General features: G+C 35.9%; 1 protein-coding gene across 4 annotated transcripts in view; it reads right to left on the minus strand.

Moving 5' to 3' along the window:
* Positions 1–12,748, minus strand: part of LOC118193639 (uncharacterized) — a 146,838-nt gene that overhangs the window by 36,939 nt on the left and 97,151 nt on the right. For all 4 annotated transcript variants that reach the window (XR_015038767.1, XM_085808558.1, XM_085808557.1 and 1 more), the window contains exon 8: positions 4,608–4,745. Coding sequence is in view for 3 of the 4 variants with exons in the window: in XM_085808558.1 (XP_085664684.1) it covers positions 4,608–4,745 (138 nt within the window). In the remaining variant the exon portion in view is untranslated. The remainder of the gene's footprint in view (positions 1–4,607; positions 4,746–12,748) is intronic.

Below are 12,748 nucleotides of genomic sequence, written 5' to 3' on the forward strand. Positions count from 1 at the left end.
CCGGAATAATATTTTGTAACATTTCCTCAGTTAGCCTCAGTAGGGGGGTTGTAGATTGCCGCAAATAAGGTATCTCCAATCTTAGGCAAGCTAATAGAGGCAATCACAATTTCATAGCCCTTGTCTCTTTCAGTCGAAATTAAACAAGATGAATATTTACAATGAACGTAGATGAGTGCTCCACCTCCTCTGTGATGTAACATATCACATCGGTAGGTTCTATAATTTTTGATGCTAACTCTGTCTCCTGGGGTGATGTGCGTCTCGGAGATCAGGCAAATATCAATGTCGTTCTCATACATAAAGTCCTCCAACTCATCTTTCTTTCCTCTCATGTTGTTAGCATTCCACACTAACATCTTGATTGGCCTAAAATTATTATCTTTCCTATCCATGATTGGGTTCATTATTGACCGCGTTGAAACTACTAGCATTTGCGCTAGGAGCTAAATTTACTTGTAGAATGCCGGAAGCCTTAATAGCCTCAACAAGGTTTTTAAGCCCTTCAAAAATACTTCTAGCTTCATTTAGAGTATTCATTGTTTGCCCGCCAACAGCGGCGGCATAAGATTTATTGATAATTACTCTATCACTGAAATTATTCAAAGGCGGATTTTGAGTATTTATTTTGGGAAAATTCGGGCAATCCCTGTAGTTGCTTGTATGATCTAATTGGCAATTTATACACTTAGGTTTATCTTCTCTTGGCTTGGGGCAGTCTTTTGAATAATGATCGCCAGCGCATTTCATGCATTTCGGGTCATGCATACATCCTGCCTGGGCATGATGAAATGCTTGACACCAAAAGCATTGTACCGGCCCTTTCCTTCCTTTGTAAGCTTCTACTTTAACATTCAGCAAACATAATTTAGTTATATTATGTATCCCTCTCGCTTTTTCCTTCCTCTTCAAAATAACTAGAAACAGGGGCAGATTAAATTATTCTCCATTTCTGCGTCTTACTAATTGCGAGACTCGTTCAACTGGGAAACCTCTATCTATCAGTTCATCAGATATCTCTGAGGTTGGCGTGTCGATCGGTAAGCTGCGTATAACAACTTTAACCTTCTTGTTTTCGGGTAAAATAAATGAGTGATATTTCACTCCTTTGGCATTAAGTAATGCAGTTAAACTCTTATGAGTTTCTATACTGTCAACTTTTAGCTCATAGTGGTCTTGAGCTTTCATTATACCTGATTTTAGCTTAATTCCTGCATCTTTAAACATTTCCTTATATTTTGACCAGGAGTATTTACCATCCTGTATAATAATCGGGGGAGCTTTATTGCTCACTTTATTTGGATGTATGAATTTATCCACATCCTGCTCATTATTTTCGGCAAAATTGGTACCAGTATCATGATCATGAGCATCACCTATTAGCCCAGCCGGGCACGTGACCTCATCTGCAGCACCAAAGAAGTTGCGAGGGCGTGTCTTGCCCTTTTAGATGGAGGATAGATGCCGAACTCTCGGCCAATCACGGCTCTCGGTCTCTTCTGTGAGCTGCGAATAGTAGGGTCGTAGGCTGTCATCTGCTGGAGTGCTCGGTTATCAATCTGTTCAATTTTGAGGAATAAATTTTGACTAAGTTTTTTAATGTAGTAATCAACAGGTTTAATGTTAAGGTCCGAATGAATCACATCTGTACGGACGTACCAGGCTGCATTAAGGGCCATACATAGGGTCGTACTCTGAAAAGATTGAAGTTTTTTCACATGAGTTTTTGCAGCAGTACCCCAGATTGTACATGCATACATAAAGACAGGTCTTATAATTGATGTATAGAGAAGAATTTTGTTTTTAATTGACAGATGGCTCTTTCGAGCTAAGAGAGGATAAAGTTGGGCTCTAGCACCTTTTGCTTTATTGAGAACATTTTCAATATGAAGGTGCCAGCGTAATTTTGAATCAAGTACAACTCCCAGGTACTTGTAAGAATTTGACCAGGGAACATAGTCGTCGAAACACTTTAAATTAATGGAAGGGTACGGGAGGTGGCTATGTTTGAAGATCATAGCAGCACATTTTGCAACATTAATTTTAATTTTCCAAGTGATGAGCCAGTGCTCAAGGCTGGAGAGATATCTCTGAATGATGTGAACCAAGTTTTCAAGGCGTTTGTTTTGAGCTAGGATGGCCGTATCATCTGCATAAAGAGCAAGAGTGATACTAGATGATTTTGGTATGTCATTGATGAAAATGTTGAACAAAAACTCAAATGCGTGTGCTTCGTATTCACAATAACACTGACGACTTGCAGTGGAACTTAAGAATAACAATAAATTCAATAATAAATAGTATTGCTGGACTAACAATATAGTTTAAGGCTAACTAGACTGACTCAACACACTCGATGATATACTTATTAAATGACTAAAGGGCGTATCAGCAACTTAGCATAACAGCAAGGACAAAATAGTAATGTGCACTGGCTAGCGAAATCACGCTCTAAATAAATTTCTAGTTTCGTACGTTTTTATACTCTCTTCACTTGACTTTACATCTGCATACTGGCGACAGAATGCAAATGAAAAATGAGAGGTTCAGCAGAGATACTAAACTTAAAATAATTTGTTATGCAAACTAAGGGAAACCTTAAAGATGTAAAACTTTGATTATATGTTTTTCTGACTAAAAGACTTCTAAATTCTTATATTATTTCCCTAAAAGAATTATAAATGATACTCTACTGTACTACATCCTTGTACTTTTCTTTTTAACTCTTTTTCTAAAACTGTATTTGTTATGAATGTTTAAACAAAAATCTGAAACATTGCACACATATCTGTTCTTATCTTATTTCACAAAACCCCAAAATAGCAATTTGCTGAACATACACTGCTGGCTCAACACACCCGATGATATACTTATTATATGACCAAAAGGCGTATCAGCAACTTAGCACAACAGCAAGGACAAAATAGTAACGTGCACTGGCTAGCGATACCACGTTCTAAATAAATTTCTAGTTTCGCATGTTTTTATACTCTCTTCACTTGACTTTAAATTTGCGTACTGGCGACAGAATGCAAATGCAAGTGCCAATTTGCTGAACATACACTGTTGGCCACCCAAATTGCAACACCAAGAAAGACAAGAGATATCACAACAAAATTTATTTAGTAAATAATATGTTGACCAAGTATTAAATGATTAAATTTATAGACTTGTGTGAAGTGTGGTTCCTTTCAGAATCAGTAGCCAGAGTAGCCGCCACTGTTGGAGATCAACGCTGCCACACGCCTCGTCATTGATTCAAGGAGACTTTGGATGTGTTCTTGGGGTACAGCAGACAAAGCAGCTTCCACACGTTGCCAAAGTTGATCTGGTGTGGCAGCTTTGGATGTAATCTGGGTCAATCGTTCAGCAAACATGGACCACATGTTTTCTATCGGCGAAAGAGCGAACCTGCCAGGGAAGCAATTCAATCTGGCGATTGACGAAGAAGCCTTGGACAATGCGTGCCACGTATGGTCACGCATTATCCTGTTGAAATATGGCTGTCGGCAAGCCCTGAAGGTAAGGAAGGACAACTGGTTCCAACACCTCGGAGATGTAGCGCTGGCTGTTTAAAGTACCGGCAATGCGTACTAGAGGAGTGTGAGAGTGATAGCCAATATCGCCCCATACCATAATACCCGGTGTAGGACCAGTGTGCCGGTGCATAACGCACCTGTTCAGCATCCTCTCTCCACGGTGTCTCCCGACTCGAATTTGACCATCGTGGTGTTTCAGACAGAAGCGTGACTCGTCAGTAAAGACAATTTCATTCCATTCTGCCATCCACATCCTTCATTCATCGCACCATTGGCGGCGGAGACGTCTGTGGTTCTGCGTCAAGGGTAGACGAAGCAATGGACGTCTTGCGGTCAGACCACTCTGCTGTAAACGGCGTCGAATGGTAAGCGCAAACACTGGATGATGCGTTAGACTGAATGTGCTGTGCTATGGTTCTTGATGTGACTAATCGATCCGTCACTGCCATGCGCACAATGTTCCTGTCATCACGTGAAGTGGTGCACCGAGATGGATGCGATAGAACACGTCGGTTCGTCGTAGCCTACCGCATCCAACGGTCAAATATCTGCATTACAGTCTTTGGTTTCGTCCAACATGACTATCGATTTCCCTGAAATCTGAATCCACACTCTCGGTAGGCCACTATCCTTCCTCTGTCGAACTCGGATACTTGATCAAACGATGATCGCTGTTTACTACAAAGGCATAAATGATCTTTTTTTTTTTTTTTTTTTTTTTTTTTAACCACAAGAAAAACACAATTGCTGAACTTGAATTCGTCGAAAACTCCAAGCCTTAAATAGCGCTTTGAAGTAGCGCTACAGGCGCGCGTGATATGCGTCTGCGCTGAAATTCCAATCATTTGCATATCTCACCTCCGCTAATGCATGTTGTAAATTTCATGTTACTTGCATGTTTCCTTTAGGGTGTTGCATTTACGGTGGCCAGCAGTGTAGTATATAGATATTCTTATTATTAATTTGTTATGGGAACAGAATAAAATTTATTTATATTAGTTGTAAAATGGTAAAGAATATATAAAGTTTGAAAATTTTACAAAATACACATTATATTTGTATATGTACCATTTTACTTTCCTGATCATCGGCTTTGGCAGTGTTCTGTTCTGTGACTGAATTTAAAACAGCTTCATGTTTCTTCTTTTTTTTCTGTACTTTATTTAATTTATGAGTACCACATGAAATAGATCTTTTCATCACCTCCTAAAAGGAAAAGAAAAAAAAAAAAAAAAAAAAAGCCAGCTATTTATAAGGTGCAAATGTTACACTATTACATTGTTCTGTATTTCAAAAAGCAGATTTAAAATTTGTAAAATTATGAGAGTAAAGTTTAGGAAACTTGAATTTAAAACATTTTACAGAATTCAAATTTTTGTAATATGCTGAATTCAAGAAGGGAAAGACAGCTGCTACTTAATTTTAAGTATGAGTTTATTACATATTCATTTTTACAAGGAAAATCAGGTTTAATCTTTCTTTATATACAAATTTATTTTTCATACAGTTTTCAGCTGCATAATCACTTAAAATCAGATTAGCCATGTGTTATATTTATGTTAAATATTAATTACACATTAAAATGAAGTACACTAGCAAGGGGAGCACAAACCTGGAATTCACCAATTTTGCATAACTACAGAGGTTCTATGAATGAATATATCTGTTCAAAGCACTAATGTTCAAAAGCAAGTAAGAAAGTAGAAGATACGTACAAGGGCGGGTTAAGCCAAATGGGGGAGGCCCCAAGCGGTCAACTGTTAGGAGACCCTAAGAAAATATTTGTGTACCTGTATGCTTGGAATGCAGTGAGTGCTGAAGTCTAACAAATAACTAAATACAAATAATTACTTAATATTATCAATATTTTAATAAATTATGATTTAATATTTTTATATTATATCCTCTGCATGTCAGAAATAAAATACATAAAAATTAAAATTATATCAAGAAGTTAAATATTGTATGTGAAAGAAAAGTAAAACATCAAACTGCTAAAACATTTTATAGAATATTTCAAAATTAAAATAATTGTTTAATGAAATAGATGACTATCAAGTAACAGATTTAATAATTTTTTTATTCACTTCTTTTCAGCATATTCATCAATTATTTTCGAAGTAAAGATGCTGTTTAATACTTCTTATTCCATATATTTTACAGTAATAGAATTTCATCTTTCTCATGATGTCGTATTTTTTAAATACAGAACAAAGTCCGTAATCTGGACTCGTCGGGACTTCGACGATTCCGGATTAGGGGGTTTTCCGGATTATAGATCATCAATTTAAATCTGGTACGATGGCATGCAGAAATTATACAATTAAAAATATGAAACCGTAATTTATGAAATAAAGAGCAATTATGATCTAAAGGGAATCAAAATTTACAAAAAAAAAAAAAAAAAAAAAGCTTAATATGTGTTTACTTTATTAAACATTTCTTTCAATGTAAGTTGTTTAAGTTGCTTCGTTTTTTGTGCTAATACTTTCTCTCTAATTCTATAACAGGACATAATTTCTTGTTCAGTTACAAAGTTCCACCTATTGGAAGCGGTATTTTCTGGATCTAGAACCATACTACAGATTGATGATTGTCCATTAATTGATTGATGATTGGGGCATTGTCCTCGCAATGAAAAACTTCTGTTATATCATCTTCATTTATTACCGCTTCTCCACATATCTTTATAAAATTTAATAACTGGAAAATTTCACCTTTAGTTTGCGATGTCCGAAAACCTTCAAATTCGCGGTCCTCACCATGAAAAATGGTAGCTAGCCATAAATTATGCCAAGCATTTTTTAACGTATCTGGAGACATCCTCCCAACGCGCATGCGTAAAGCATACAAAAAAAGTTTGTGGCTTTGAGATCCGGATTATAGATCATTCCGGATAATGGACGTCCAGATTACGGACTTTGTATTTTATTATTTTGTCACAAATAATATTAAAAGAATTACAGATAATTTCCATGCGTTGAAAGCAATTTACATTCTTCATTACTAGTCTCAAAATTGTTTTTTACCTTTTTTATGGCTCTTTTCTTCAAGTACCAAACATGTTATTGGAATTATTCTTTTCCTATGGTAAAGAATGCATAACGGAAGGGTGCAATAAAATTTTTCAGTGATTCTAATATATCAGCCTCTTTAAATAGGGTGCACTCGGTTGTCTGTAAGGATTTGCTGGTAATACTTACTCTCTATAAAATGTTGCTCCAAATTATTGTCATGAATATTTAATATCACCACAATTTTTTAAATAATGGTATAGCCTCCATTTTTTAAATAATGGTAGAGCCTCCATTTTCTGAACTTAAAAGTACAGATGTCAGGTAAGGCTTCTTTTATAAGGTTACCAATTTTTACAGTCAGTATAGCTCTTGCCGATAATATAAACATAAAGCTTTAGTGAGTTATTAATTTAAGTTCTTATGTTTTATATATTATTAAATATTTGTTAGTTTTTGGCCCTTCTTAAGATAGGGAAACCCCTCTCTGAATGCACTGGAAATTGGAATAGTCAAAAAACTGTTTAAATAATTTCTATATCTAAAAATGTTGATAACGTTTCTCTTGGAACGTGGCAGTGTGGCAGAAATAAAGCTGTCTTATTTATAATTTTTACATGGACACTCTTTGAAAGTCAACAAATTTAAATTAAAGAATATTTTTAAATTTTCTGTATAATTTTAATATACTTCATTTCTACAAGCAACTTGAGATATTATTTTGTCACAAATAATATTAAAAGAATTACAGATAATTTCCATGCATTGAAAGCAATTTACATTCTTCATTACTAGTCTCAAAATTGTTTTTTACCTTTTTTATGGCTCTTTTCTTCAAGTACCAAACATGTTATTGGAATTATTCTTTTCCTATGGTAAAGAATGCATAACGGAAGGGTGCAATAAAATTTTTCAGTGATTCTAATATATCAGCCTCTTTAAATAGGGTGCACTCGGTTGTCTGTAAGGATTTGCTGGTAATACTTACTCTCTATAAAATGTTGCTCCAAATTATTGTCATGAATATTTAATATCACCACAATTTTTTAAATAATGGTATAGCCTCCATTTTTTAAATAATGGTATAGCCTCCATTTTCTGAACTTAAAAGTACAGATGTCAGGTAAGGCTTCTTTTATAAGGTTACCAATTTTTACAGTCAGTATAGCTCTTGCCGATAATATAAACATAAAGCTTTAGTGAGTTATTAATTTAAGTTCTTATGTTTTATATATTATTAAATATTTGTTAATGATGCTAATGAATTCTTCATAAATGTCACATGACAAATAACTTACTTGTTCTTGTCCTCGATTACTGTATTTTTTTTAAAGCAATTTCTAAAAAATGTCATATTAACTGAGCTATTCCAAGCATGTGAAATAGTTTTCTTTTTGCTTGAGTTCTGATTTTCATCACGGCCTATACATGTTAACTCTTATCATCTTAATAACTTCATAGTTGATAAAATTCTTTTCAACTCTTCTTTCCTATAGCTTTTTGTGTGCGTTCTGCCTGTTGCAATAAATCAGAATCGATGCTGATTAAAGCTCAAGATGCTTCACACAAACTACTTGTTTAAAACATTATATGTAAAATTAATAAAGGGCCAAATACATTCACACAAAGAAACTTCGAATTAAATGTTAATTATTCATGTTATAATTTCAGGAAAATTTGGATGCATTTGCTCAAAACAGAAATGGAATTTCAATGGCTGAAATGTTAACATTAACATATTGCTTTTACTTTAATAATAAAAATAAACAACTACATCAGAATGTATGTAGTAATAGTGTACATAACAGCAGAGTTATTTTGTTACACAAGTGAGGAATTTGGCAATAAGGCGCTGTGATTTGAATCCATCTTCCATTTAATAAATTAATTAGAATATAAATTAAAACAATACTTCATAAAACAAAATTAAGCTTCATGAAGGTGCCGATACTTTTAAGAAGGTTGCTCGTCTAAAGCCAAATAATAAACTTAGAAGGCAACCTCGTCTTAACACATGGTCCAAGGCTAGATTAACCATTAGGCAATATATAAACATGTGCTGAATTTCTGAATCTGGTCCCGATAACAGAAGAGTACCTGCTCACCTAACTTATCAATTTAAAATATTTTCTGAAGATTCTAATAATAACAGTTATAAAATTTAATAATTTATTGAAAAATTCAGTTACACAATGTAAATGGTAACTGTTATTAGGATTAATGATATTTAAGTGATTTTTTACCAGCGTGTAAAGTCCGCTTATGTAAGAGAAGTATGAAGTGTACATGTGCTACTCCTTCATGCACATACTGATGCTCTGAAATTTTTTAAACATCCTGAATCATTTCTTCAGTGTCTCTGTAAGTTAGGATGAGCAATTTTCTGCAAGCCATTGCAAACAATTTAAATATTACAAAATCTAAAAATAAGAAACAAGCCAATATAAAATTTGACAAAGAACAAACTCTGATTAGCATAAAATTTGGTTATAATGTTTAAGGCAATCTGGTATAGATTCTTCTCTTTCTGGAGCAAAATAATTTTACACATGAAAAAGAATAACCTCCCGACATGAAAACGAATGAGTGCAGCTCCCGACTCTTCGGTTCAGTCATTCCCGGAGCTCAACACACTCTCTCGACGAGGCACTAACCGCAATACACTAAGAGCTCCTTCGGTGCACTCGATGACCCATTCAGCTCTCGCTCCCGGCTGTCAACTCGATCGACTCCGCACGGTCTGACTCGCTAGACGAGGCACACACACTCGCACTCTATGCGAGGCACACTCTCTGAGACACTAACTGACCGTGGACCAGCAGGGTTTATATAGCTTTCGGCTTTGTTCGAGAACATTCTGGGCTAAACCGGTAAGAATTCGTTCGTTCCAGAAGGTTCTCCATCCATCCATGGGGTATCACCAATTTTGTCGACAAATGTCGCCAAATGGGCGATTTATCGCCAAATGTGGAAACTTTGCATTCCCTTGCCATTTTATGGCAACCCTGAAACTGCTTTACAGGGAAGCTATCTTACCACGCCTGTTCATTTCGTAACACTGCCCCTTCCTAAGGACTGCACATGCCGGGCAGTACAACCCTTGGTCAGAAGCCAAATTCGATACAAACAAAACATAATAAAACAAATAAATAACAATGAAACAAATATTTACACTATGTACAAGTTATATACACAAATTAAACACATAACAATTTTAAAAGAAACAAATATTTACACTATGTTCAAGTTATATAGACAAATTAAACATACCACAATTTCAAATTATACAAATTAAAGTTAAGAATGAATTACAGTCTCAGTCTTTTCATTAAAATATACTCGGGTCAAATACTTTTCCACAGCAGTTCTCAAATGTATTTCTGTTTTGCATATCACAGTCTGAAGATTCATTCCTTTCGAAATTGTCATCCACAGGAATATCTGAAACAGTTTGTTCACCATTCTGTAGTTTGTTTGCAGCATGTGTGCAGATCACCGCAATAATTTTAGCAGCTGGTACATGCACATTTTCCTCTGTTTCCTGACGTCAAATTCTGCATCAGAACCATGAACAGAATCTGGTCCTTTACAGGGAGAAGTATCAGGTTTAGAATGAAGTCCTTGTCTGCAAAACCTGCACTATGAGGCATACACCTAGTTGTGAGGTGGGTGAATTTTCTTGCAATACTGGAGCACACTACTTAAGCTGCACATCAGCTTCCTCCATCTCTGCATCACATGAACTTTCAGATGGTTCAATACTTGCTAACTGAAGACTTCTTAACTTCACTATCATTTTTGATGAACTTAACAGTCGCATTTTCACTTTCTTCCACTTCAGGCACTTGTGAATCAAAAGCTTCTTCTCCATCTTTTATTTCTTCATGTTTTCGTTGTTTTCCTTTAATCCTGTTGGATGTTTCATCCATCATATCTTGATCTTTCTCAGGTAGTTCATTAGTTACTTCCTTCATTTCTACATTGTCTTTTATGGCTCTAGTTTCTTCCGTAAGCTCCCCTTTTACCTGTCGGAGTTGCTCTCACACACCATTTCTTGGCCGACATTTATTTCTTCTCGTCGGGTTTTCTTCTCTTCCAGTCCGGCTTTGATCTCAGCTGTCATCTCTTTATATCCAGCTTTTATCTCAGCCAGTCCAGCTTTCATTTCAGCCCTGATCTCGGCTAAGAAGTCCATCAAAGTCTTCGTTTTCTCCGCCACGGCATTCCTCTGCAGGCAGGTCACTGGCATTCACTCGCAAATCCCAATTCTGACACCAGTTGTTACGTTATTTTCTTTCTTCGTGTTCGTAAGGGGTTCGTGAGGATTTGGAGTGAATAATGACAATACTACTTGATGAAGTATCGAAACACACTTTATTAGCCAGTATTGTCAGGAGAGCTCCAAAACACGTTTTTACAGTCGTCGATGAACTTCTATAAACACGCTGACATGATCAGCGACACAGACTCCAGGTTATCAGGCTATCACGGTAAGTACTAGAGTACAGCTTGGTCGTTCTCGGAACTGCACGTACCCTCGAGACTCTCCACGCTACAACTTGCGATGCACTCGATGACACGCAGAGTGCAGCTCCCGACTCTTCAGTTCAGTGGTTCTCGGAGCTCAACACACTCTCTCGACAAGGCACTAACCGCGATACACTAAGAGACTCCTTCGGTGCACTCGACGACCCACTCGACACTCGCTCCCGGCTGTCAACTCGATCGATTCCGCTCGGACTGACTCGCTATACGAGGCACACATGCACTCTATGCAAGGCACACTCTCTGAGACACTAACTGACTGCAGACCAGCAGGGTTTATATAGCTTTCGGCTTGTGTTCGAGAACATTCTGGGCTAAACCGGTAAGAATTCGTTCCAGAAGGTTCTCCATCCGTCCATGGGGTATTGCCAATTTTTCACCAAATGGACGATTTCTCGCCAATTGTGGCAAACCTGCCTTCTTTTGCATTTTATGGCAACCCTTAAACTGCTTTGCAGGGAAGCTATCTTACCGCGCCTGTACATTTCGTAGCAATACAGAACATTCGAGTGTAAAATTTCAAAATAAAGAACATTTGAGCGCCTAAAAATGATAAAACAAAATTTTTTATTGCACACAGTAAAATGTAAAGAATATAAAATGCAAATGCAATTATTCAAGCAACAATAACAGAAATATATAACACGAATGAATAGATCTTTAAAAAATAGAAAACAAAGCATTAAATATATCACAAAAGTCAAAATGTTGATAATAGTTTCAAGTCGGTAAGTTAATTAAAAGTTATTAATTTTAAAATGATTTTCCATGTGTAAATCCGTAAACTTTGACCTTTTCGCCAACCCAGCTTCCCCACTCCCCTCCGTCGCTTTGAAATCGCAGCCTGTCAACAAAGAGTTAACATTAGCAAGCGGAGTATTGTTTCATCTATGCTTAAGCTGGAAATAATTAAGCGGCAAACACAATTACATCACCATTGTTCCTATCATTCAGAGAGCGACACAAGTTTCTAAATTTCAAGAAATTTGGATAATTAGATCAAAAGTAATGATTTTTTTCACCAATTTATTGGACCCACACGGAAGACTCAAGAAAAAATCCCTAATGTCGCATTCCAATTAGCATTTTCAGAGTGTTTAATTAATATCTCAACTGATTAAAGTCGTGCGAAGATGAGAATGGTATTGACAAATTTTTGGAATCAGCAAATATGTGTCTCGAAATTCAACTAACCGCCGTTCCATAGATATTTGCTAAAATATAACTTAGCGCGTAGCCAAATCCCTTTAATAAGGAAAAACCCAATAAAGTAAGTGAAAAATGTAGGGGAAAAGTAGTTTTTAATTAATATCTCGGCTAAATAAAGTCGTACGAAGACATTTTATAGCCTATAATCTTTTCTAATATATCAAAAATACTTCTTGAAAATTTCACGATGATTGATTAAATAATTAAGGCATGAAAGCGTAACAAACAAGCACACAAACAAACTCACATTCGTATTTATAATATTAGTAAGGATAACTTTAATTGAGTATCAGTTAATATATTTTGTGTAGCTTATAAAAGTACAATTTATTTGTTTAATGATTTTATATGTCATTTAATTATTGCGTGTGATCTTTAAGTCCTCCCATTTCTGAGGTGCACCTTCCTTTTTGGTTGCAATCGGCCACACCAAAAAGTATA

Source organism: Stegodyphus dumicola, chromosome X1 (genome assembly GCF_044657685.1).
Source record: "Stegodyphus dumicola isolate Sdum_Otavi_A_Nest chromosome X1, ASM4465768v1".
NCBI classification, from domain to species: domain Eukaryota; kingdom Metazoa; phylum Arthropoda; class Arachnida; order Araneae; family Eresidae; genus Stegodyphus; species Stegodyphus dumicola.